The sequence below is a fragment of the Gymnoscopelus microlampas genome, assembly GCF_963454915.1.
Source record: "Gymnoscopelus microlampas genome assembly, chromosome: 13".
Taxonomy (NCBI): Eukaryota; Metazoa; Chordata; class Actinopteri; order Myctophiformes; family Myctophidae; genus Gymnoscopelus; species Gymnoscopelus microlampas.
The window spans coordinates 18,810,470-18,837,028 of NC_139950.1; the positions used below are offsets into that span (position 1 = coordinate 18,810,470).

The window sequence follows — 26,559 nt, forward strand, 5'->3', positions numbered from 1 at the left end:
CTGACTTCAATCAGCCATACATATGCTTTGACTGGCAGGCAGGAACCTTTCCTTTAGTGCAGTCTTGGAGTGTGTTTCATAAAGCTGGCCAACTGAAAAACACCTAGAACTCCTTTCCAATCTGTAACATGGACTAATTTAAAAAGAACATTTCTGGAGTACAGAAGTCATGCTTACTCAGTTAGCCAGCTTTGTGGAACAGCCCCAATTGAAGGGGCCTAACATAAACCGGATATTTGTAGTAGGTATTACATAGCACAAGTTAATAGGTAAACAGTTTACCTCCAGCCTCCTGTCCACTTCTTGCCGGAGCCTGTCTGGTGGATGGGCATCTTAACTAACCCCTAATGCTTCCTACACTACATCTATTCTGAATAACGGATATGCATCACATTCAGCTTCTTCTGGATGCTCTGTTGGAGAAGTCGGTGTCGTCTTGAATAGTTCACTGTTGACCTGGAATAAGTGCCATTTGGCAATATCCTTGTGCACGCAGGACATGCGTGCCTCCTTGGCACATGGACATTGACAATGCCAAGTGTTGTGGGTCGTGTTGTAAGTCACCATAACCCTGCCAAGCCGACAATAATATTTACGTTCAGGCTCATAGATTGACAGACAGATGCGGTGTGAGGAGGATCGACCAGGTTTGGCCAAAACAGAAAATGGAACCCGTGCTGTCAGTGCGTCTTGTTGCCTTTTTAGGCATGTTGCCCTTTTCTCTTCTCCAAAGAATTGCTGATCAACCATTATGTCCAGGACAGATGATTGGAGAACTTCCTCTGTAGCCGTGCGATCACAGTAATCTAGAGAACGGAGGTGTTCACACGTTTCAAATATATTACCACTATACACTCTGCATTCCTCCAACTCACACCTCGTGAATTGTTTTGTGCCCCAGGTTTTGCGCTGAACGTGTATTGGTGTAGAAAAACGATGAGCATCAACACATATACTGGCAAGGTGGCGTATGGCAGTTATGTCCTTGGTATGTCTGCGCTCCACGTGAACGGCAAGATTTTTCCGGTACAGAACTGTTGTGCATTGTGGGCATTTGATTTTGGATATGGCAGTGGAATGGGTTGTGGGCTGAGCAGGGTTGGGGGACTGACCACTGCTGGGCAGCTGAGCAGGGCTGGGGGACTGACCACTGCTGGGCGGCTGAACAAGGCTGGGGGACTGACCACTGCTGGGCGGCTGAGCAGGGTTGGGGGACTGACCACTGCTGGGCGGCTGAGCAGGGCTGGGGGACTGACCACTGCTGGGCGGCTGAGCAGGGCTGGGGGACTGACCACAGCTGGGTGGCTGTACAGGGCTGGGGGACTGACCACTGCTGGGCGGCTGAGCAGGGCTGGGGGACTGACCACTGCTGGGCGGCTGTACAGGGCTGGGTAGCTGACCACTGCTGGGCACTATAGCAGGGCTGGGCAGTTTAGCAGGGCTGGGTAGCTGACCACTGCAGACCAGTATAGCAAGGCTGGGCAGCTGACCACGGCTGGACAGCTCAGACTGGGTGCAGTGCTGTGTGGGACCAGAACGCTTTTTGCAAATCAGCAGGTGTGTTTTCATGTCGCCAAGCCTTGAAATGGTCTTCTCACACCAGGGACAGTGGAAATGTGCCGATGTTCTGCAGTCAAGATTGCATCTGATGATACACAAACCTAGAAAATAGAAAAGACAGAAATTAGTGAACAGATCTAGACAAATATCTAGGCAGCACCCTCTCATGGAAGCGTTATTTGTTTGTGAAGAACTTTGAACAAATGTACTTAAAAAGGGCAAGGCATCTGTCATATGGGTCGTTCACACCAAGCACTATAACTATACAGAGCGTCCACACTGATGACCAATGCGCTATAAAAGAGCAGATGCAAAAACGTGCTACTCGGTCTAGCTGTGTGTGAGCCTGTGTCAGAGGAACCCACAGGGAAGGGGAGAGAGACAGGTATGTTCATCTTCAGTGGTGCTCAAAGATCTATGAAAATATATGAATATGCACACACACACACACACACACACACACACACACACACACACACACACACACACACACACACACACACACACACACACACACACACACAAGCTGCCCAACAAAAATAGCTCAAACCTACATACCTTCAAAAGTGAGTGCATGTTTAAGATGGGCATTTATATGCTTCCGCATTCCCGGCAGTCTGGCTGGTTTGAACTTCAAGCAAAATGAGCAATGGTACCGTGTACAGCAGCTTGTACATTTCCGAAGTGTTACAGAATCAGTGGCTTTCAAAATAGAATGATGCATCTGCAAAAAGGGAAAGAAAAGGTACAGTAACAATTACACTGAATATTTACAGATTACTATGACAGTAGTAATCTGTATCCTGTATCCAGATGTCCCTAGTGTCCACCTATCCTGTATCCAGATGTCCCTAGTGTCCACCTATCCTGTATCCAGATGTCCCTAGTGCTCACCTATCCTGTATCCAGATGTCCCTAGTGCCCACATATCCTGTATCCAGATGTGCCTAGTGCCCACCTATTCTGTACCCAGATGTCCCTAGTGCCCATCTATCCTGTATCCAGATGTCCCTAGTGCCCATCTATCCTGTATGCTGATGTCCCTAGTGTCCACCTATCCTGTATGCAGATGTCCCTAGTGCCCATCTATCCTGTATCCAGATGTCCCTAGTGCCCATCTATCCTGTATGCTGATGTCCCTAGTGTCCACCTATCCTGTATGCAGATGTCCCTAGTGCCCACCTATCCTTTACCCAGATGTTCCTAGTGCCCACCTATCCTGTGTCGAGATGTCCCTAGTGCCCACCTATCCTTTACCCAGATGTTCCTAGTGCCCACCTATCCTGTATTCGGACCAAGAGCCAGACTTGCCTCCCACAATGTTCAAATGTTGTGGAATAGTTGTCTGGCTACTAGTACGCAAGACTACGTTATTACTGAGCTTATGAAATTGTTTTTTATTGTTGTTGTTTTGCCGTTTGTGTAACATGTTGGATTTGTATCATTAGGTAGAGTTAGATAGTTAGGTAGAGTTCACACAATCAACTGTAATGATAGCTAATGTGTTTACAACCAGCAATTTGTTACATTATTGCCTCCTAACTTAGTTTATAAGTTAATTATATCCAAATATCAATGTTGTATTGCTTACCTTGGTTCTTTTACTGTAATGAAACGAACAAAAATCGCAGTTGTGTGTCATGAACAATGTTGCCAGATTCTGTGAGAAAACAAGCAACCAGGTCTATAAAAACAAGCCCAAAACAAGCACTTTAAAGTTTAAACATATACATTGACTACATAAAATAGCAGATCTACAAGCTCACAACGCTTATTGGGATATTTTCAATTATATTGAAAGTAGCAAATATTTTCGAAAAATTGGGAATGTTTTTTGAAACATTTTAACAACACAAGTCTTGTATCGTTGTATGGGGGGTCGGGGTCCCTGGCATAAAATGATCTCAGATGGGGGTCCGCAGACAAATATATATTAATTTGGGGTCCATGACTTGAAAATGAAACACTGGTTTAAACAAGCCCAAATAAACAACTACACTTTAGAAACAAGCCCAAATAAACAACTACACTTTAGAAACAAGCTCAAATAAACAACTACACTTTAGAAACAAGCCCCAAAAACCGCAACCCACAACTACCAATATTTACAACAAGCAACTTTACATAAGTAACAAGCCCAAAGTCGCTTATAATGAGCGGACATGGCAACACTGACCAGAATACTTCCGAGAACGGAAGCTCGCGTGGTTCTATTAGACTCACGTTGTCGCCACACACTGCTCGCTGAAAAAACACGACACCTGCCGGCTGAAAAGAGCCAGGCCTTTTTAAACTGCACTTATGAAAAGTTTAGTTTTTCTTGTCAGTACAGAAGTGTGTACCAGTGGTGGAAGAAGTACTCACATTTTTAACTTATGTAAGTAAAAGTATCAATATCCTATTGTAGAAATAGTCTGCTACAAGTACAAGTTTGGTATTCAAAATTTACTTGAGTAAAAAGTAAACAGGTGTTGGCATCAAAATGTACTTAAAGTACCAAAAGTAAAAGTATTTGTTATGCAGAATGTACCATTTCACAAGTTTTCAAAATGTATAGAAATCCTTTGAAAATAGCAGATTTACAAGCTCACAACATTCGCAAAGCGACTCATTTTGTGCTTGTAGATAAGCTATTTTCAAATTGACAAAGTATAGGTCTGAAGTGGTTTTGTAATAATAATCAAAATGTACAAAGTAACTAGTAACTAAAGGTGTCAAATAATTGTAGTGGAGTAAAAAGTACAATATTTGCCTGTGAAATGTAGTGGAGTAGAAGTCTAAGCATTGACAATTGGAAATACTCCTGTAAAGTAAAAGTACCTCCAAATTATACTTAGTACAGTACTTGAGTAAAATGTAATTAGTTACATTCAACCACTGGTGTGTACACAATGTTTTCACTTTTGATTTGTTGTTGTTTTTTTTGTGGGTTTTTTGCAACGTCCAGATGATATCCTTGTGTACAGTATGTTCAAACATACCTGCTGGCAATACAAATAATTGTGATTCCCATACAGTGCAGGACTGGATTTACTTCATCTGTATCATTGTGTGGACAAACACAGTCTACACAAATTCACAATCTATCTCTTCCTTTGCCAAACCGTCTCAACTGAATTCCTTCCATCAAAACATAGAGAACGGTGAAACTCGGTTGCCTTTGGTTTCCTTCAATATTTAACATTCTTCAGTCCTTCAGGTGTCAAAGGGTGTAGCTGATACTGACTTCCCTAAACTTCACATTTCTGCTGGAAAGCCACATTTCAAAACCCCACATTAACATGTTTTTGGTAACATTCATATAGACTTATGCAAAGGTTAAAATGCTATTTATATAGGATGTTATTTGGACAGATGTTAGGCTCATTATTTGCCTAGTATCAAATAGTTTCTATGTACAGATAGTATATTGTTTAGACTGACGGTAAGTTCTTGGTTTACCTGTGAATGTGATCCTAGTTTACTACACTGTCTCTCTGCATTTGGTGCGTGTGTGATTACCTAGCTTATTGTAAGTCGCTTTGGATAGAGCGTCTGCTAAACGCCTAAATTGTAGTCTAATCCACTAGTCTACTATTTCACTCCCATACTCAGGCCTGCATGAAGGCAGTACAGTGAACAGTTGAGTTGTTTTGTCATCAGACAAACCTCAAACATGACAATGAAGTGCTTTTCATATCTTATTTCACACTAAAGGTATTGACCTCATAGATTAGACATGATCATCATCACAACAATGATCCCCTGTGAACCTCCACTGATCCACATCTTCTCTTGTGAGTGTTTGAGTGAACTAAATGCTATAAATGTGCTATGATAAAGCAGATTCATTTAACAGGTTGATTGGGGTGTCACACAATAACCTAGTAGCCTTCATGTAGGGATACAGGTCGAGTGGGCACCTTAAGGTTAAATTGGCTATTTCTTTTCTTTAAAAAAAAGCTTTGAAAAATGTTTAGAAATAATAAAACCCATTTGATTCTGCAGGGGTAATTCAGTTTACAGCTTCACCCAGCTGATTGCTGACCAAGTGGTCAGACTTGAGTGCAATGCCTGAGCGTTTAACCTTGGAATGTTTTTTTCCCCGCACATGCTGATCCTCAAGAAAATTGGTGACGCTGCATTCATCAATTATTCCCCAAATCTGTGGAATACATTACCTCGAGAAAGGTAGGCAAGCACAGTCAACATCTTTAGGGATCAGCTGGAAACCCACCTCTTCAACCTGGCTTTTACTTAGCATCTTATGAGTATGAAAAGGTACTATATTATATACTATATTGTCTTTTCAAGCCATGAAAAAGTTATACTATGTGGTCATCAAAAAACATGCATTCCATATAGCTGAATTCAACAGCTTTCATCCACAACACTACATGCAAACATATATAGCTCTCATCTGAGTTGACTTGAATTTTAATAGGTTTGATTTGTACATTTGTAACAGTAAAGTGTGCAACAAACCATATAGTTGACCCCAAAAAGGCCAACTCCAAAGATAGCTTTAGTTTTTTTTTCCTTTCGCCGTATACATACATGAAATAAATTCACAATCTACACTTTGAAGTACATGAAGTAGTTTACAGTACAGTCATCATTTTCTCTAAACTGAGACGCAGTCTCAAATTAAGCCACTAGATTACATATTCTTGTGTTTCCTGCCCATTTGTGTTTATAATACACGCTTGTGTTCACCAGGAAGTGAACAGCATTTTGTTTTTAGTATGCTTTACAAAAGGTTCATGCCATGAGTGGTTGAGGTCTTCCAAACAAAACAAACAGAAGACAAAAAAATAAAAAATAAACAATTCTAGCCGCAATATGGGCTCACCGGCTAACCTCACAAGGCAAGAAAGACGTGTGTAGGATGAGTAAAGCCTAATTTATGCTGCGTGGCACGACGGAATCACATGCCGAAAATAGCAGACCTAAAAGCCCCACAACGCGTCGCATCCGCGACGCGTTGTGGGGCTTGTAGGTCTGCTATTTTAGGCACGCGATGCCACGGTGCGAGAAAGTATGAATCAGGCTTTAAGGGCACTGTTTCACAGGGGAAATGACAATGTTTTCCATGGAATATTAGGGGGGGGGGGGGACCGATTTCCCCAATTTAACTTAAACACTTAATTTTAGTTCATTTTTGTTAAATTCATTTTCATTCATTTTTAGTTTGTTTTTCAGTTCAAATTACAGCAGGGTAAAAACATGAGGCTGACCTTATAATACACCTCAATGTAAGCAATGCAGCTGCAGTAAATACAATTAATAGTGGGTGTGTTAGATGTAATTGTGTCATTGTGCATTGACAATATGAGTATTGTCTATACTTGGCACACTCCTGTCTCTCTAGACACACCTAAATCTAACTCTCCCCTTATTTACATATCAATATTAAATATTATTAGCTGCAACTGTGTTGCTTACTAGCCTGCCATGTTTTTACTCTTCTGTAGTTTTAAATCCGTAAATGAAAACAAACAATGTCAAAATCAGCCTTGGGTTTCATGCCCCTTTCCAAAGATAGGCGATCTACAAGACCACAACGTGTCGCATTGGGGTGCATCGTGAACTTGTAGATTGTCTATTTTCGAAATATTTTGCTTATAAAAAGGTCACAATAGGGACAACCCTAAAACAGCGTTCTTTTGTCACAGCAAAGCATTCCTTTCCAAGTTCAAAGATGGTTCACAAATCTAAACGAACAGGAAAAGACAAAAAACACTCCTAAAGTGCGTACAAAAAATACTTTACACTTTCTAGATTTAGTATACCTCATGTGAAGCCCTCCAGGTACTGCACATGGCTTCTGTTGCCTTCATGTCAAACTAGCACAGAACTGTGAGTGATGTGCTTCACCGACACAATCATCTGCTCGAACAGATGTGAACAAAATGTGAACAATGGAGCTGATCATTCATTATCATTTCTGTATTATTATTTCTGATAATCCCCATTTCCATTGTATATCTGCTAGTCCCCTTATATTATTCTCATAGAACGTTTCCACCTTTGAATATCAGCACTGTTGTGACCCTGATCAGAGGCTACACCGTTTTGTTATGAACCAAATGGACTGCAGTACAGTACAACACAAGTCGATTATGCTTATTGAGCGCAGATGTCGTGCAGTTTAAATAGCCGATCTACAAGCTCACAACACGTCACGCTGTGACGTGTTGTGAGCTTGTAGATCGGCTATTTTCTCCAGAGGACTCTGGATCTTTTCAGAACGATTTGAGCGCCGACCAAATCTGACTCAATGATCCATCGTGAACTGCAGTTCCGGAGAACACACTGGCTGACATGTCGCCAAAATAAAATCACCTTCAGATCACAGATTTCTTTTAAACATTATACATTGCACTAGACAGAAGTAGGTAAAAGCGAATGTGAATAAAACCCAATGAATTCACACTTAACATAATTATTTAAAAGGAGCACTTTACCCATTTTCAACCGAATCTTCATTTAATTGGTCCTCACTAATGCTTATTGTAAGATGGCACAATTTGCGTCTACTCACTCTGCTTCTCATTGGTGGACTACATGTCATCAAAGATCACTAACCAGACGTAACCCTAAAATCCAGAACACCTTCGATGTGGACTTGTAGGTCATTCAGAAACCTGCCTACCAAACCATCATCTATGTGAATTCCAAACTAATAGAAACTACAGCCTTTCTCTTCCTGGAAAGTTAGCATGCTGAAATAGAAGCTATTGTTCTTGCATTAATAATAAACAAACACAAAGTTTGAAATGACCATATCTACCTACTGATGATGTCACTGGTGGGAAGGTTTCTGAACTGTCCACAGCCCACCTCTGAGACACAGACCAAATAGAGATGGTACCATCTTATAATGAGCATTTGTGAGGGCCACTTATACGAAAATAATGCTGAAAATGGGTTGTCCTTTAAGTCCAAAAGGTCCCCATGAAGGTACATTTTCCACCCTCAAGGTAAATGACGCCTTCCCTGATCGAGATGAGATCACTGTGACTTAACAACAAGGAAAAGGGAATAAAACGTATTCTGAAGAAAACTGATTTAGGTTCTTAGGCGACTCCTCATCCACCAACGGTCATATTTCATATAATTCATAATCCTTGACTCAATACTGCAGGGTCCTAAAATGATAAAGAAAAAAATGCAATCCCTTTTTTTCTAGTATTATACTCCTAAGAAATAGATTATTTCCAAGACAAATGAAACAGGAGCAGTTTTTTTTAAGAACTAACGTTCAAAAAAAAAAGTCCAGCCACCAAAATCGTTCTTAGTGTCAAATGGCAGACAATTTGAGTTTAGGGTTATGAGCAAGAAGCTCGACACCACACTTTAGTTAAGTGGCTTCATACACCCCTTAATTCAACAACGCGTGACATTTCTAAACGCCAACCCCCAGTCACATAAAGTTGTGCAAAAGTCATAGTGAATCTTTCCGTTCAGTGGTTTTTCGTCTGTGGACAGCAGCACTTGATTTAAAACACATTATTGGCGACGCAAGCCCCCACCTTAAAAAGGCCATGCCCATGAGTGGTGACAGTTGATGGCGATTGAAACACTTTTGAAAGCAAGATGTGGAGATACGCCCGACTCATTTCACAGGACAGTACAGCACATGAGCGTCCGGGAGGGGCGGGGAGAGGGGAGGGGGTCGGGTGCAATCAATCAGACCTCAAAACCAAACAAAAAGAAGAAGAGAAAAAAACCTAAATGACACATCGCACAATGGCGGCACGTGCCGGAAATAGACGACCTATAGGCTCATGATGCGGAACACGTCCGTGACGCGTCGTGAGCTTGTAGGTCGGCCATTTCCGGCATACGGCTGCTGTCGTGCGACAAGAGCATAAATTAGGCGTTAGCGTCCCCTTTCATTTCTTGCTGCGCAGGCGTTTCGACTGCCGCGGGAGGTCTGAGCTCTTCCTGGTGCGTTTTAGCGAAAACCCGCCTTCCCCGATGGGCTCTCTAGCTAGAGACGGCGGCGCGGATACGGCCGCCGCCGCCTGCGTCGTGCCGGACGTAGCAGCGGCGACAGTGGAAGAAGACGCCACGCCGGCGGCGGGCGCGGACGTAGAGGGAGGAGCTGGGCCGGGGCGCGAAGGTGGCGGCCCTCCCACGGTGCTACTGTCCATCAGCTCGCGGAGCTTGTGCTCCAGCTCGGCGAGGCGCACGTTCTGCTCGCCGATGACCTGCGTCTGCTCCAGCAGCTTCTGCTCCTGGTCCTGCAGCTGCTTCTGCTGCTCCAGCTGTTTGACTCGCACCTCCTGCATCTCCCGCCGCAGCGCCGTCATGGACGCGCCGTTCACCTTCACCTGCTGCTGCACCTTGGTCATCTCCGAGCGCGACGGCGTGTTCTTGGCCAGCAGGGACATGGTGGTGAGGGAGGTAGACGGACCTGCGACTGAGTGGGGGGGGGGGGGGGGTGTGATTGAGATGACCACAAGGAAGAACGGAATTAAGACACGGTTGGAGGCCGTGTCTTTCAGCGATCGCCAACAGCAAAAACACTTCTTAACTTTTAACCATTTAATGGGCTCTATGTACGGCAGAGTACGTAGGCAAGGAATTGGTATCAATGGTAACACCAGTGAAGGAAGTAGCCCAATTTGACAGTATGTTCAGTCCAATGAGGGGGATACTGGGAAACCCCAATCAATAAAGTATATAGGGTTTAGATGAAGTGGTTAAATAGTAAATACTACTAAAAATGTTCTGTCTCTAATGATAAGCCCAGAATAGGTATATCAGGGTTAATGTGGTTTAAAATATCTTTTTTTTTTTAAGATCCAGAAGGCCTAGAAAGACACTTAACCCATCTAGTTAAGTATTTACACTGTTTGGCTTTTGTTTTGGTGTAAAATAATATATGTGGATTATTAACTTTCCAAATGTATGCGTTAACATTAATCAGGTAATGGTAGTAATAATGGTGGTGTATTGAAGGGTTGAAAATCTGGATATATGGATGGATGGTCTCAAGAAGTCTACCAAATAATTATTTTCAAAACCTACTGTCATTGACTCTTTCAGTGCCAGAGTATTTTCATAAAGTACTCCCCCAGTGCCAGCAATTTTCGTTTTGTAATTTTGTAATTTAATTTTCAAATAGCTTGTATATATGCAGTATTAAACTCATACGACTGTTCTACCAGTAGAGAGCAGCAAATCGAGCCATTGATCACCTCGTTGACTCGCTCGCCCCCTCCCAAACAGGCTCACGTGACATCCGGTCATAACCGGATGTTGACGTTTTCGACAATCTCCGATCGGGTTAAAATACGATGTTATACACGACTACGATGACTGATTGTCACCCAGACCAAAGAGAATAGAAGTAGACCTTTCCGTTCGTTTTTTCTACCGTGTGAAAAACCGTGACTTTCCTATTCTGGCCGAAAATGACCGCGGGAAAAAAATGAGAACCGCAAACGGAATCTGCGTCATGAAACCGGAACCCAATGAGTCTGAAGGAGTCAGGAAGCGAAAGTGATCATGAGAAATAAACAGAATAGCGCGACCACAATCAAAAGTAAAAACTCGGGATTTCTCGTTCTGGCAGGGAGGGTACTCGGGGAAAACTCGGGATATCTCGGGGCGTGGCACTGATAGAGTTAAAATACAAATAAATCTTTTTATAATCATTTCAATTAATTAGTTTGATTAACTGTCGGACACCCTGTAAACAAAACCCCTGAAGTCCTGTAGAAAAAATATAAACCAAACACTTTCTTTAACCACTTAAACCCTCTCGACCCGAGTTGGCTCTGTACTTGGACCGTAATCCATGCCCCACCCCCGCCCCCCAGAATATGGATGCTGGGATTCAATGGTTCAATGGTTACAACGATCCTCCTACCTTTGACCCTTCTAACCCGGGCGAGTGCGTGTCGATTACCTGGGGCAGATCCGATGAGGCGTCCGGACAGGTCAGCCCCAGGCAGCCTCTTCTTCAGGATGGGGACGATCTTCTCGTCAAAGTACTCCATGGCCATAGACGAGATGTCCCGCAGCTCCTGCAGGACCTCGTGAGCCCGCTGAGGCGCACGTGTGGAGTTGACATAGCGCAACACGCGGTAGATCTCGTCGATTACCTTTTGGGACACAAAAGGGGGCTACAATTAGGACCACGCTGTTTACTAACAATCAAGATCGCAGGCCAATTGTCCCTCCAGGGTATGGGTTGCGTGTCTGAGAGGAAGCAGCCAATCGGGTGCAAGGCTGCAAGCTATCTGGATCTACAGTGTAGATCCAGATAGCTTGCAGCCTTGCACCCGATTGGCTGCTTCCTCTCAGACACGCAACCCATGCATAGTTGCATGTTTGCAGCCGATGGCACAAGTACTAGTAGTGTAGATTCTACACTACTAGTACTTGTGCCATCGGCTGCAAACATGCAACTATATTATACTAGTTCATAGAATCATGTAAAACATAGCTTTTCCAGCAAATTGTTTTAACAAAATTGTGTTTCCAACATTTGCAACATAGATTTGTTGTCATTGGGGACATTTCTAAAGATCACAACGACATGCAGTGTCTGGGAGTAAGCAAGAGAGACTGACTGATACAGGGCCAGAGAGACTGAAAGAGAGAGGGACAAAGAGATGAAGAGAGAGAGAGATAAACAGAAATTTACAAAGAGAAAGACACAGTTTGTTTTCCCTTATGTCGTGGGATCCCAAATATGAACACAATCGGCCTGTGTTCGGGGGAGGGAAGCCGGGGAGGGTGATATTTGTCATTGCACAGGCTGGGGGGGCGGCAATTCCTCCCGGTGGGGGCTCCTCGCTGGCAGGTGAGCCAGTATGATACAACAGCAGTGACAACACAAAAAAGTGTGGGGGGAGGAATTAACGACTAATTTGGGGAGAACATAGTGTAAATATAATGAGTTGGAGTGTTCGCAGACTTCGCACTGACCTTCCCAGGGATGAAGCAGCAGAGGTTGGTGTCTACGTATTTCATGAAGGTCATGTTGAGCAGGGAGAGGCGTGTCTCCACAGCCGCAAGGATGTCTGCATGGCGGGCCAGCGAGTGGTTCCTCCTCTCCGACTCTCGCCTAGCAACAGGTGATGGTTGACAACGTTAGGAGGGGGGGCACATGCATTCATATTGATATGCTCTCTTTATTATGATGTTGTAATGTTGTTGAAAATCAAACACGTCTGACCTGGGAAGCTGTGCTTTGACCTGCCTCTGACACAGACTGTGGTATCTCTCCACCCGCAGGAAGCCCTGGTTCAGGATGCGCTGGCAGATTATATCCATGCGCTTGCACACCTGTAGAACAACACAGCCACATTCAGCCAATGAGATGGAGCACTCTGCAACTAGGGTTGGGATCTGGAACCGTTTTTAATAATCACACTGTCAGAGCTGGTATGTGGACTTCACGTCTGCTATACAATTACAATATCGGTGGTTCTCAAACGTTTTAATTTCAAGGACCACCATAACTCGAGTGTGCAAATGGAACCAAATGTCCGCAGTGACATGGACATGTTTGAAACCTCCTAACTGAACCACTTGAACCCTAGTGTGCCTATTCGAGATTCTCTTCTCATAACCATTAATGGTGAACATTTGATAAAAAAAACAGCAGATCCACAAGCTCACAACACCCCACGTTGAGGGCAAAAAAAGGAGGGTACCATATATAGAGTCCTTATTTTAAGAAATCTTAAAATGACCAGATGCTTTCCCGGTCTTAATGGATTAAGTATAGCACTTCTGAACAAACTCCTCAGTTGTGTGTGTAAAAGTTGTCTCTGCTCAGCCATAACTATCTACCTAGTACATTGTGTAAATATTGCGTATGTGAAACATGTTAGATGCATGTTATTAAGTTGTATATCAAATGTGTTATGTACTTGGCATGTTACTTCAATCAGTGGTTCTCAAACCTTTTCATGCCAAGGACCCCCAAATGAATATGCATTTGACACGGAACCCCATCTGAAAATATGTTGTGCCAGGGTCCCAAGATTTGCGTTATTTATTCCACATTTTCTTCAAGATTTGTTTTGTTTAAATAGCCAATGTATAGGTGTAAAGTGGTTGAACTTTGGTTTAATTTTGATGCTACTCTATATATCCATTTTGCTGGGCTAAACCCAACAACAATGTATGTTACATTTCCAGACCTATAGCACAATACAGAGCCTATAGTGTGAGTTTTGGGGGAAATGCTGCCGATTGTCCCAAAGGTGACTACAAAAGATTGCAGCCACTTGTTTCAAAAAGCTTTATATACTCTGTTTACATTAACATATAACATCGCAATGTGACCTAGCTCTGTTTAACACAATGCTTGACACTTGCTTTGGCAAAGTAAACGTATGTTTGCTCATGCCAATAAAGCTCCTTTGACTTGAATTGAATCGTGATGATCAGAGGGCATTTACAGTGTTGCTACACAGTAAAATCCTGGAGTCCCGGGTGTTTACAGTACAGTAATAAATGACCAATCCTCATCAGGAGAGGAGGACATCCAAACACTTGGGAATTGTAGCTTTTTAAAGCAGTTTGTTAGCAGTTGGGGTCGGTTGTGTCAGGCTAGCAGACATTAGGGCCCTTGGTTAAAGCAGTTAGTTAGCAATGGGGGTCGGTTGTGTCCAGGCTAGCAGACATTGGGGCCCTTGGTTAAAGCAGTTAGTTAGCAATGGGGGTCGTTAACTTGTGTCCAGGTTAGCAGACATTGGGGCCCTTGGTTAGGCTGCAGCCAGCCAGACAAGCAGCTGGAAGAACTGCTTGTTGACAGAGCCATGCCGGGTCATACAAACTGGAATCCATCCACAATATCATCATAACATGTATTTATGTAGGGATTTAGCCTGCCAGGCAGTGTGTGGTTTAAACGCGTTAACATCGCGTTGCAACTCTCTGTGTTATGGTTTGTTTTTGTTCTCTCTCGTCTAACACAGTGTTGCCAGGTTTTGAGAGAGAAATAAGCAACCAGGTCTATAAAAACAAGCGACTATTATTATAGGCCACATGAACCTACACATCAGCTATTGCCACCCCACGAGCTCACAACGCGTCGCATCTGGGGGATTTTTTTTCTTTTCTTGTATGTTAGTAAACAAAAATAAACCGCAGCACTTTACAGAAAAAAACAAGCCCTAAGTCGCTTATAATAAGCAGACATGGGAACACTGGTATGTATAAGTTACCGGATACAGTCAGTGCAGTAGGCGGGCTTTAGACCGGATATGAGCACTAAGCAGAGTAAATAGGAACCACCAGGCTATTTTGGCAACGGTGAAAAGAAAGCCCGACTCATAAGCATTACCTCGAGGCACGCCAAAAATAGCAGATATACAAGCTCCCACAACGACGCGCGTAATAATAGCAGTCGTACACGCTGTGCAGGGTGCACGAGCTTGTCTGTCTGTCTGCTATCTTCGGCCTGGCTGCGCGACACCGTCGGGTTGTGTGTGTGTGTGTGTGTGTGTGTGTGTGTTGTCCTCTCTACAGTGTTGCCAGATTTTTCGAGAGAAATAAGCAACCAGGTCTATGAAAACAAGCCCCAAAGAAGCGACTATAATAGGCCACATGAGCAGTTTAAACCTATATATATCAACCATTTGAAAATAGCCAATCTTGAGAGCGTGTAGATCTGCTATTTTCACACCAAATCTCGAAAAAAGTGTATTTAAATAATTCAACAAATGTCTTGTATGGGGGGAGGTCCATAGCATAAAATATTTTCAGACCGTGTAGTCTGCACTGCAGACAAATATATATTAATTTGGTGGTTTTCCTTCACATAAAATGTTTGAGAACCGCTAGTTTTTACACAACAAGCCCAAATAATCAACTACTCTGTAGAAATAAGCCCAAATAAACAACTACACTATAGAAACAAGCCCAAATGAGCAACTACACTATAGAAACAAGCCCAAATAAACAACCACACTATAGAAACAACCCCAAATAAGCAACTACACTAGTATAGAAACAAGCCCAAATAAAACAGCTACACTTTAACAAGCCCAAATGAGCAACTACACTTTAGAACCAAGCCCAAATAAACTACACTATAGAACCAAGCCCAAATAAGCAACTACACTATAGAAACAAGCCCAAATAATCAACTACTCTGTAGAAACAAGCCCAAATAATCAATTACTCTGTAGAAACAAGCCCAAACAATCAACTACACTATAGAACCAAGCCCAAATAAGCAACAACACTATAGAAACAAGCCCAAATAATCAACCACACTTTATAAACAAGCCCAAATAAGCAACTGTAGTTTTAGAAACAAGCCCCCCCCCCCAAATAAAAACAGCAACAGCCACCAATATTTACAAGTCACTTGTCTTTACAGGTAAAAAAAAACAAAAAACAAGCGGACGTGGCAACCCGGTGTCTCACCAGGCGCAGCAGGCTGATCTCGTCGTAGGACAGGAAGTTGAGGATGGTCTCCACGGCCACTATGGGCAGACCCAGCAGAGCGTTGGCTGCGTTCTGGTTCTGGGGGTCCGCGGATTGGGAATCCGACAGTCCGGTGGGCGACGACCCCACCGAGTCACTGCAGTCCATCAGGTTCAGAGAGCCGCCAGGAGGAGAACCAACAACACCTCCAGCTCCGTCCGCTCTTTCTACGACGGCCGCCATCTTGGTCTTTTTTTTATTTTTTGCTTGGCCAAGGAAGGAGGAGTAGAGGAAGTGACGTTGAAGGGGGAGGGGAGGACGTGCGGAGGGGAGGGGGGGGTGACAGCATAACTCTATGGCGGTGTTGCCATGTCTGCTTATTATGAGCGACTTTGAGCTTGTTTTTCTGTAAAGTTGCTTGTAAAGTGGGTGGAGCGCGACTTGGTAGCCCCGACCAAAATGACACTCTTTAGACAACAGATTGATGGTGGATCTCTGAGTTTGTAAACTTCTTTGCCGACTACATAGTGAACGGAAAACGGGATGGACAGAGCATGTATGCCTTCATTAGCCTGGTTCCAGACGAATCTGCCATTGCAAAAAAAATAAAAAATTGCCCTCAGCAGATTAGGTCTGGCCCCCTCTCAATGGAAATTGGATGTCTCTGCCTCCGAAGTTGTGAGAGACCAATCAGGCTCAGTATGCAAATGTACGGCGGGTTTATCACCGGAGGCATTTTTTTATTTGCCCCTCGGAAATGCAGGTTCCACACATTAGATTTGTGAGGGGTCACAAGCTAATGTATCTTTCCCCAACCTTAATCATTTTGTTGTATTAGTATAACTTATACCTCACACAGTACACTATGAAACAATGGCCATAAGATCTTTACAAATTACATTATAATTTAAATTCTCATTGTTTGACACTCTATAATGACAAAATGATTAGTTAACTTTTATGCTGTTAATGTGTAGTATAGTCTGACATGTTATGACTCTAATGTAATAAACATTTGACATTTGAAGTCCAAGATGTAACAATCCGCCCAAAAAAAGGAATCATATTCAGAGCATAAAACACATTTGTTTTCCAGAATGTAATAAGTCATTACCCTGCCCAAGATAGCAACATTTTATTAAATGTTGGGCCATTATTACATCTTGGGCTTCTTTCATAAAAGTAAACTCTTTACATTAACTAGTTTAATTTACTGTTTTACTCAAGTGTAATGCTCTCATATGAATTCCTTCCCCAAATCCTGCAGTATGTACTCACTCCACTCAAATGCAACCTGCAAGTCTGGTGGTACATTGGAATGCATTATACAGGGACAGAACTGCGTTTGTCCATTAGTAGTCAATAGTTGCATCAAATTACAATATTTATATAATCTAACAATAATCGAAAAGAAAAATCATGTTTTACACCTAGTCAAACGCTTCAAATAGATACCCAGTAGGCTTGTTTATATAATGTTTAACATCGGTGTACAAGATTTCAGCTGTGTTGTTAATTGACATTGTATAATGCAGTAGGTAGGATAAAGGACCTGAGAAATTAGGTCACATTTTTCCTTTGATAATATGACCTCCAATTTATGATGTAAATCACACATAATTGCAATCCAAGAAAGGGCAAATACACACATTTGATGTCCTTGATTTGTTACAGCCATTTTATTTTACCCAATCATTGTCTAACACCGGTATCATTCCCAATGGGGGTACTTTAATTTCGGACCTCATATTTTGGACCTCATACAGAAACCTCACAAAAGTAGCAGATCTACAAGCTCAAAACTCCCCGCTTCGCACCGTGTTTAGGGCTTGCCATCTGCTACTTGTCATACTTTTGTATGATGCTGTAGTGTGATCAAGTAGGGCATTAATTAACAAAAAAGCAAAAACACAAGTAGTAAAAAATATAGAGATAAGAGGTTTCTGCCCGACAGCAATGATTTGTTCTTATCTCCCTCTGATGTCTTCCAGTTGACGTTTTAGCGGTGTCAGGAAAATGGGAGTGACAACTATTCTTCCGCACTCAGAGGTTAAGGTGCAGCTACACAGCCACTTGAAAACTCTGTAATAACTTTATGCCAATTTCTATGAAATTCCGATTAAATTCAAGACACTGAACTCTGTTTATTGGCTATAAGAAAACTGAATTCTTAATAAAAAAAACATATCTCAATTCAATTCCTAAAGGTACATATACAGTAGCACACAAGATACAAAAGCAAAGTACTGTACAGTACAAGCAAGCCACACTAACAAAATGTGCCGCAAAGAAACCAGCTTAGGAGAAACAGTGGCTATAGGCTCATTTCAGCAGAGCTTTCCCACTCAAAATGTCGTTTCGATATTCGAGTGCCAGCTAAGAACACATTTTGTAAGTCAATGTCTGTTTACTTGTGGTGAGTGTAAGCATTTTATTTGGTCCACATTTATTCCATGTCTGCGTCCATTTCACTCAGAAACCTCTGACACTTGGTCATGAGGACCTTTATGGCTTCTGTGACGAGGACATCAGGTGGCAGGACGCCCGTAGACTCCACAGTAACTAGGAAGAGAAAGCAATGTTAAACATTAACATAAAAAATGTTATGCGTCGCTGTCGGGCAGAAACCCCTTATCTCCATATTTAAACTTTTTGTGTTTTATTCGTAAATTAGCGCCCTACTCGATCATACTACACCGTCACACAAAAGTATCATAAGTAGCAGATCAGCTCAAAACGCGGCGTGAAGCGCCATGTTTTGAGCTTGTGGATCTGCTACTTTTGAATTTGAATCCTGAAAATTAACAGTTTTGGACATATGAGGTTTCCACCCGACAGAGACAAATGCAAGGTTAAATAAAAAAAAGTGCATGGGGGGAAAAAAACTGGGAACCATTCAAGACATTCCTAAACATTTTACCCCCCTCAAGACCCAAATACGGAATTCAATAATTCATCCTGGGTGAAGTTTATTCAAAGTTTATTATATTGCTACTTTTGAGTGTGCCTGTGTGATTTTAGATAGTATACCAATCATGAAACAAGTACAAATGATGCTGCAGCAGACATCCTGATGGACAATCACTGTGCTGGTTAGTTTTCTGTACCGAGTACATCTTCTCATCTTGGATAAAGCTGCGCTTTAACCACACTAAACCTAGCATCCCTAGACAGGATTATTATTGTCATAATAGGCGATCATTCAGCCCGAAATCTGTGAACATTCAGTGAAAAGGGTTGCGTTGTGACATGTTGAAAATTCAGCTATTTTACGCAAAGATATTTGGTCTAAAGAGTAAAAGGGAATCGAACGTAATATTTGGCAAATTCTAATAGCGCTAACACAACAGAAATACCATAGAAATGGCTTGGAAATAGTCTTGGAAGTGTCTTTTCCTAATAAAGGAATATTTTGTTGTTTTTGTTTCTCCTCCCCACCCATGTAAAGCGTCTTTGGGTACTTAGAAGAGTGCTATAGAAATTTGAGATATTATAATTATTATGAATTACGTACAGATAAAGTGGTCTCGCACTCTGGCGAGCTTCACCAGGTTCTTCAGGTCATCGTGACGGAGCACTTCCCTGCTACACGTGTCCAGACGGCTGTTGGCCACTTTAGCCACCTGTCTCCCTGGAGACAAACAAACAAACAATGTTCCACCTTAGAGTATCACTTTAGCCACTCGTCTCCCTGGAGACAAACTGGAGACTTGCCTAGTGATGAAACGTGGGATGATTTTTATTTTCACGTTGGTTACCATGAATGTCTTCCAGCTCTATGACCCCTCGAGAGAAGCAGCGTTTCAGTCTCTCCGCCTTCTCTCCGTCCACCATCTCAAGCAGCGTGATCTCTGGGAGCAGTCTGTAGCTGGCTGTGGCCACTGGAGAGAACTTTGCATGGTCTTTACCTGGAAACAGAACAGGAGCAGCAGGGGGGTTTCAATGTTTTTCAGGCCAAGGACCCCTTGGTTGAGAGAAAAGATGAAGCAGGGACCCCCTACTCTGTATCCTATATTAAAATTGGCTTACGGGAGGGACTGTCATTACATTACGCAGGGAAAACAAAGCATACCGGTAATACAATACATAATCTGTCCTAAGCAGGAAGGATGTCCTCTTACCAACGCCCTTTACACAGTGCATGACCAGGTCCAGTTCCTGCCCTGGGCGAAGCTTTGCCAGCAGGATGTCCCCGTGCACTGGGCCGATGTTGGCATCCGCAAACACGTCTGCCTGGTTCCCGATGGGCACCCACTTCATGTCCTTAGAATACACTGACATACGCACAGGAAGGAACACCATTAAATCAAACCCATTAAGACCTGAGGCCGATTCTACAAATGTTTTCTATATCAGCGGTGCTCAAACCTTTTTATTATTATTATAATATGTATTTGGCCGCCGACCCTCATCTCAAAATATTTTGTTCCAGGGACCCCCAGAAGCAAAGATTTGAGTTCAAAATGTTTGCTTATATGTATTCAAGATTTGCAAACATTTTCCCGAAATGTTCTTTTTTTGCAGTTTCAGTTTCAGTTTATTTTTATTTATAGTGCAACATCACCCCAAGGGGTCTCAGTGCACTTCACAACAGGTCATACAAAAAAATACATAGTAGTCAAAAAACACCGTAAAATTGCAGATCTACAAGCTCATAGCGCGGCACGAAGTGAAACGATGTGAGCTTGTATATCTGCTATTTTTGAATAGCCAACACAAAAATAGAAAATGACAGATATTCTTTCTTGGTTTTAATGGGTTAAATTAAGATTTAAGATAATGCACTCTTTCATAAATAGATACCGTTTTATCCATCTATACAATTTGCCTTCCGCACAAAAAAGCAAATCTTCTGAGGTTCTGGCTACACAGGATTTTGGCCTCAGAAAATGCAATTTTCAAGACGGAAAGGTCATCTTGGGCTGAAATGAAATCTTATGAACTTGGGACGTTTTCTATTATTATGTACAAGTAGGACAGTGATATTCACCACAAAGCTGAAAATGCTTTCAGGACACCCCACGCCACATTTCATAATTGTATGACTATTTATGCAATCGTAGTACCTTCATATTTGCATTTACAGAATTATTAGTATGGTTTAAGTGGTTAATACCTACCCATGTGATTTAGGTATAATTCCTGTGGGTCTGAGGAGTCTTTGGAGGCTTTGGGGTTCCTCGTGCACTTAACTTTTAGTTCAAGTTTAATTGTGTCGATTTCAGAACCTTCCTCCTCTTTTTCTTTTTCTTTTTCTTTTTCCGATTCTTCTTCACCTGGGAAAAAACAGAAGAGTACCCCTCATGACCATTTAAAACATTTAACACAGTGGTTCTCAAACTTTTCAGTCCGTGACACCCCAAAATAATCATATTTGAACTGGGGACCCCCCCCACCCTAGTAAGCTCTTGGAATGTAGGAGTTGAGGCATTACGTTTTGTTTGATAAATATTGTGAAAATAGCACTATAGCAGATCGGCTATTTTCACAATTGTTGCCTCTTTCTTATATTATCTGACAATTTGGCTAATGTTTGACCAGCTTAATAGTATAGTTTGTTGATTACTTTTGATGCATAAAAAAGTGTTTAAAAGTCCTTAAATTGTCACTTCACTGTCATCTGGGGACCCCCCAAAAAAATAATGTGGGGACCCCCTGGGGGTCCCGACCCACAGGTTGAGAACCACTGATTTAACAGACACTCTTATCCTAGAGGGTAGAGCAGCGCTTCCCAAACATTTTAGCTCAAGACCCAGAAGAGAAATTAGACGTTTGCCCGGGACCCAAACTAATGAAAATCTGCTATTTTCACTAGCTTATACTTTATACTGTACGTTTTAACTATATACTGTATATATCGTTTTAAATGTAGGAATACAAAAATGGGGAATATTTACTCGCGAGAGTCAGGACCCATAAAAATTGGTCCGGAAACATTGTACTAGTGTGTGGGGGCTCCTTTCATGCTGTTCGGGTTAGGGTCACAAATCCTATGGTCAGTCATAAGTTGTTGTTTTTTTTGCTTCATTCCAATATACTTACCAGCATTTGTATATTCAAACAGTCGAGGGTCAGCTTTGATGGGGACCAGGCCCAGTCTGTGAGCGAGGATCTCATCCTGAACGATGGATGTGTTGTTATAGATGAACACCTTCTCTACAGCCATGGTGGGGACCTGTTCAGTTATAGCACAAACAGTCCTTTAGCTCAGTGCTTCTCAAACATGTTTAATTTAAAGAAACCCCAGTTTGATATGCATATGCTATGATTAGACCACGGACACCCATTTAATGCCTTTTTTTTAATCTCTGGGACCCCAATAAACACTGAACGATCCTCAGTGTTAATTTGTACAAATGGACCTGTAAGGGGTCCATTTGGTTCCATTAGTACACCATCGGAGTTACAGATAGTTTGTAGGTAAATGCCGTCATTAATGTTGAGATTAACCCATTAAAACCCGGAAAGCATCATTCTAGATTTTAGCTATATATATATATATATATATATATATATAGCAACATACGTTTTTCAGAAAACTCTTAGGATTTAGAACAGTGGTTTTCAAAATGGCAGATATACAAGCTCACAGCGCTGCACAGCTTGTACATCTGTTATTTTTTTTATTTTTTTTAAGAAATCTCGAAAGTGTTTGGATTTTTAACTTTAATCATTTTGATTTTTTTGGCCTGGGCCGCAGCGTGGCAGTCTAGGCACCCTAGGCTGCAATGCCAGTCTGACAGCCTGTCGCGTTCGACTGCCGATCCCGACGACCTTTTCTGCATGTCACCCCTCCATATCTCTCCCCATTTCCTGTCAGCCTACTGTAACCCATCAATAAAGGCAAAAAGCCAAAAAATAATAATAATTTTGAATGTTTTGGCACAAATATTCTCTTCTGGGGGTCCCTGGCACAAAACCTTTCAGAAGGGGGGTCCGCGGCCAAACACATCATTTTGGGGGTCCTCGGCACAAAAACAGTTTGAGAAATACTGATTTAGAAGGCATTTGTAGAATCGGCCTTAGGTCTTAAAGGGTTAAACAGGCACATCAAATCATACCTCTGCTAGCAATATCCTTCGAAAGGCATTGGCTATAGAAGCATCGATCCCAACCATGTCAAACTCCATAGTGCTTTCATCCATGTCCACCATGTCAATTCTGAAATTCTGCAAGGAAGGCGTAAAAGATCAGTTAAGATTCAATTGAATATTGAACACAGAGTCTAAACCGTCATTTTGTGTATTGATTGATTGAAATTCTTTATTAGATAGACATGTAAACAGCACTGTGGTACAGACAGACATCAAGGTTAAAGGGATAACACAAAAAAGCCCTGGGGACTTGTTTCCATCGTGGTCCTTTGTATCAAATTCATTACATTTCTAAAGTTAGAATGTAATGACTTTTAAAACCTTTTTAATACCAAATTGTCAAATATTATGTAAGAAAGAGGCAACAACTGGGGGTTGAGGCCTGAAAAGTTTATGATCTAAGGCGGGAAGTGGCTCACCTTTTGAAATTTCTGCAAAGTCCAAGTGTCATCGTAGCCCGGGTAGTTGCCAGGATAATCAGTAGTATGAACCTGAAAAAGTAAAATCCAGTGTTAATGTATCCATTTCTAACTCCATTCGATCACATGTGTACACTCTCAAGAGGTAAAATAACACTCAAGATTGTACAGTGTGAATGCAAAAAATAAGTGACAATGGTTCCATGCCTCTATAGATTAGATAAACCAATGGTTCCCAAACTGGGGGTCGGGACCCCCAAGTTACTCTGGGGGGTCCCCTGATGATTAGCTTTATGTGCAACATTGTTCTCACTCAACAGTAAACAAGCCAACATACAGTATAGGTGTTTATACAGGGTATCTGCACATTTCTGAAGTGACAATTTAAGGACTTTTAAGACATTGTAAATACTGGGGGGGGGGGGGGGGGGGGGGGTTACCAGGGGGTCCCCAGCGAAATAAGTTAACATAGCGTCACAATCATTTTAACCACTTAGCTTTGGCTATTCAAAAATAGCAGATCTACAAGCTCATAGCGAGTGCCACGCTATGAGCTTGTAGATCTGCTATTTTTGGAAGATCTTAAAAATGTGTGCAAATCTTTGAATATATATATATATTTCTTGATGCGAACATTTTTAACTCGAATCTTTGCTTGTGGGGGTCCCTGGCACAAAACATTTTCAGACGGTGGTCCGCGGCGAAATGTATATCAATTTAGGGCATTGGTTCTCAAAGTGGGGTCCGGGGACCCCCAGGGGTCCTTGAGGGAGTTCCAGGGGGTCCCCAGCTAAATGATAGATTAGGCACCAAGTGGACCCTTATGGGTCTGTAACTCTGAGAGTGTACAAATGGAACCAAATAGACCCTAACGGATACATTTGGTTCCATTTGTACACTCTCAGAGTTTAAATTGACATAAATTTTACAATATAAATTGCGGTCCAAGTGATAGAAATGTCATTAAATAGGGGTCTGTAGCCGTAATCCATGTCAAACTGGGGGTCCTTAAAATTAAAATGGTTGAGAATCACTGCTAGAGCCGTAAAAACAACTTCTCTTATGGGGGTCCCTGGCGTGTCTTTTCAAATGGGGGTCCGCGAGCTAATAAGTGTCAATTTAGGGGTCCTTGACATGAAAAAGTTTGAGAACCACTGATTTAGGGGTCCTTGGCATGAAAAAGGTTGAGAACCATGGTCTATGAGCAGAGCAGCGCGCCTGGCAGCGCGTTAGAGAGACGTCGCTGCTGACGCTCTGGACCAGAGCTACAGATAAAGCCCTCAATGCTGCCGGATAGAACGACAGTGTGTTAATAAAGACAGAAGGTAATTAAACAACGTACATTCTTAATGCCAAACTCTTGTAGTATGACTCGATTACGGATTTCATCCACGTTGCTCATGGACGCCGCCATTTTGGATGTGTTTTCAATGACGTTAGCGTTGGCAGGTTCTGCGAGAGAAATAAGCAACCAGGTCTAGGAAAGCAAGCCCAAAAGAAGCCGCGTGAGCGATTTAGATCCATATTCATCAGCTATTTGAAAATAGCCGATCTACAAGCTCACTCATTTTCAAACAAAATCTTGAAAAAAGGAAAACATGTGGAATATGTTTTGAAATAATTCAACAGAGATCTTGTAATGCTGGCACACAATATTTTTTAGATGGGGGTCCGTGGACAAATACGTATTAATTTAGGGGATCCTTAACATGAACATGTTTAAGAACTACTGGTTTAAACAACATTAGGAAGCAAGCCCCAAATAAGCAACTACAATTTAGAAACAGCTTATAATAATGAGCTTATAATAAGCCGACATGGCAACACTGATTGACGTCACACACAGGATTCTTCTCTCATTTCCGGCAGCCTTTGGACGCCAAAGGCGTAATACTGCCCCCCAGCGGCCAGTAGAAGAGTCAGTCCAGTATTGTATTACATGTAATGTTCCAGGATTACCAGTGGTGGAAAAAGTACTCACATTTTTTACTTAAGTAAAAGTATCAATAATGCAATGTAGAAGTACTCTTTTACAAGTAAAGGTCCGGCATTCAAAATGTACTTGAGTGGAAGTACAAAAGTATTGGTATCAAAATGTACTTAAAGTACCAAAAGTAGAAAGTATCATTATGCAGAATGGATTGATTGATTGATTGATTGATTGAATACTTTATTTAGAAATGTGCAGAAAAAAGCACAAGTACAGTTTACATACAAGGTCAAACTAAATAGGATTTAAAACTGGGCAAGGGAATGGGAATGTCGCGTTTCACAAGTTTCACAAGTTTTCAAATGTATAAAATGTGTAAAAATCTTTTGAAAATGGCACATCTACTAGCTCACAATGCATCGCATCTCAACGCATTGTGAGCTTGTAGATCTGCTATTTTCAAATGGCCGAAATGTATATAGGGCTGAAGTGGGTGTTGTATGTTTTGTAATAATCATCAACATCAACAAAGTAAATAGTAACTAAAGTTTTCAAATAAATTTAGAGGAGTAAAAGTACAATATTTGCCTCCGAGATGTAGTGGAGTAGAAGTAAACTTATATAAAATTGGAAATACTTCAGTAAAGACAATTTGATCTACACACAAATGTACACCCATGTACAATAGTGCAATAGTAAAGTACAGTACAGTAATTACTGGGTGCTGATGGTAGGTGTTGCGCTCCACCTCAGCAATCCATCTCCCGGGTCTAGCACATCGTGACCTCTCCGACCCACTTACTTAAACGTTTGAGTCGTGTACACATTTTGGTTGAGGAGTACGGTGTACGATAAGTACCAAATGTCTTGTGCACACTGCCAGTATAGGGCAGTATAAGGAAGTAACTCCTCCACAAATGCTTTTCCACATATTTTATGTGATATATTTCACTTTAATTCTATGATGGAAGTGAATGGCGGTCACATCAGGCTGAAACCTTGGCCAATAGATACATATCGACTAGATACATCAATCATACAGTAGATGACTGGTGTCACATATTGGCCACATGAAGTCTGAAATCCACATGGAGCCACGCACCGTTATTATACATGTCTGGTTTTCTTGTTTGTTGTTTGTCTGGACATTGGAAAGGCAGATTAGTCCGCT

The 26,559-nt window shown here is 41.9% G+C and overlaps 3 protein-coding genes across 5 annotated transcripts; all 3 read right to left on the reverse strand.

Annotated features, from left to right (window-relative positions):
• Positions 1–3,200, reverse strand: LOC311058892 (uncharacterized protein). The gene is made up of 3 exons (XM_084076423.1): positions 3,152–3,200; positions 2,119–2,284; positions 1–1,661 (listed from the first exon to the last, which is right to left on the reverse strand). The coding sequence occupies exons 2-3, from the start codon at positions 2,282–2,284 to the stop codon at positions 355–357; spliced, it is 1,473 nt and encodes a 490-aa protein (XP_083932549.1). The 5' UTR covers positions 3,152–3,200; the 3' UTR covers positions 1–354.
• A 2,758-nt stretch (positions 3,201–5,958) lies between these two features.
• On the reverse strand, positions 5,959–16,191 carry fbxo28 (F-box protein 28). 2 transcript variants are annotated; one of them, XM_084075695.1, is made up of 5 exons: positions 15,946–16,191; positions 12,737–12,846; positions 12,487–12,625; positions 11,462–11,657; positions 5,959–9,967 (listed from the first exon to the last, which is right to left on the reverse strand). In XM_084075695.1, exons 1-5 carry the CDS (start codon positions 16,186–16,188, stop codon positions 9,438–9,440), a joined length of 1,218 nt encoding a protein of 405 aa, XP_083931821.1. In that variant the 5' UTR covers positions 16,189–16,191; the 3' UTR covers positions 5,959–9,437. The 2 variants fall into 2 exon arrangements, with proteins under 2 accessions (XP_083931821.1, XP_083931820.1); XM_084075694.1 differs by having other exon boundaries at positions 11,423–11,657.
• Positions 16,192–17,595: 1,404 nt separating this feature from the next.
• polr1c (RNA polymerase I and III subunit C) lies at positions 17,596–24,894 on the reverse strand. Of its 2 annotated transcripts, XR_014602161.1 has the most exons (10): positions 24,801–24,894; positions 23,459–23,530; positions 23,007–23,114; positions 21,988–22,120; positions 21,066–21,221; positions 20,067–20,219; positions 19,704–19,853; positions 19,460–19,576; positions 18,080–18,507; positions 17,596–17,784 (listed from the first exon to the last, which is right to left on the reverse strand). XR_014602161.1 is itself a non-coding variant. In XM_084077330.1 (9 exons), exons 1-9 carry the CDS (start codon positions 24,870–24,872, stop codon positions 18,392–18,394), a joined length of 1,077 nt encoding a protein of 358 aa, XP_083933456.1. In that variant the 5' UTR covers positions 24,873–24,894; the 3' UTR covers positions 17,596–18,391. The 2 variants fall into 2 exon arrangements, 1 of the variants encoding a protein (XP_083933456.1); XM_084077330.1 differs by having other exon boundaries at positions 17,596–18,507.
• Between the last annotated feature and the right edge of the window lie 1,665 nt (positions 24,895–26,559).

Coding starts and splice junctions, on each gene's coding strand:
- LOC311058892 (XM_084076423.1), bottom strand. CDS start 2,284: ATGCATCATTCTATTTTGAAAGCCACTGATTCTGTAACACTTCGGAAA. Junction 1,662..2,118: donor ACATGCACTCACTTTTGAAG/GTATGTAGGTTT, acceptor TCTATTTTCTAG/GTTTGTGTATCATCAGATGC.
- fbxo28 (XM_084075694.1), bottom strand. CDS start 16,188: ATGGCGGCCGTCGTAGAAAGAGCGGACGGAGCTGGAGGTGTTGTTGGT. Junction 12,626..12,736: donor GTCAAAGCACAGCTTCCCAG/GTCAGACGTGTT, acceptor ACCTGTTGCTAG/GCGAGAGTCGGAGAGGAGGA. Junction 9,968..11,422: donor CCGGGTTAGAAGGGTCAAAG/GTAGGAGGATCG, acceptor CCCCCCACTCAG/TCGCAGGTCCGTCTACCTCC.
- polr1c (XM_084077330.1), bottom strand. CDS start 24,872: ATGGCGGCGTCCATGAGCAACGTGGATGAAATCCGTAATCGAGTCATA. Junction 23,531..24,800: donor AAGAGTTTGGCATTAAGAAT/GTACGTTGTTTA, acceptor TTACTTTTTCAG/GTTCATACTACTGATTATCC. Junction 19,577..19,703: donor AGAGCTGGAAGACATTCATG/GTAACCAACGTG, acceptor GTTTGTCTCCAG/GGAGACAGGTGGCTAAAGTG.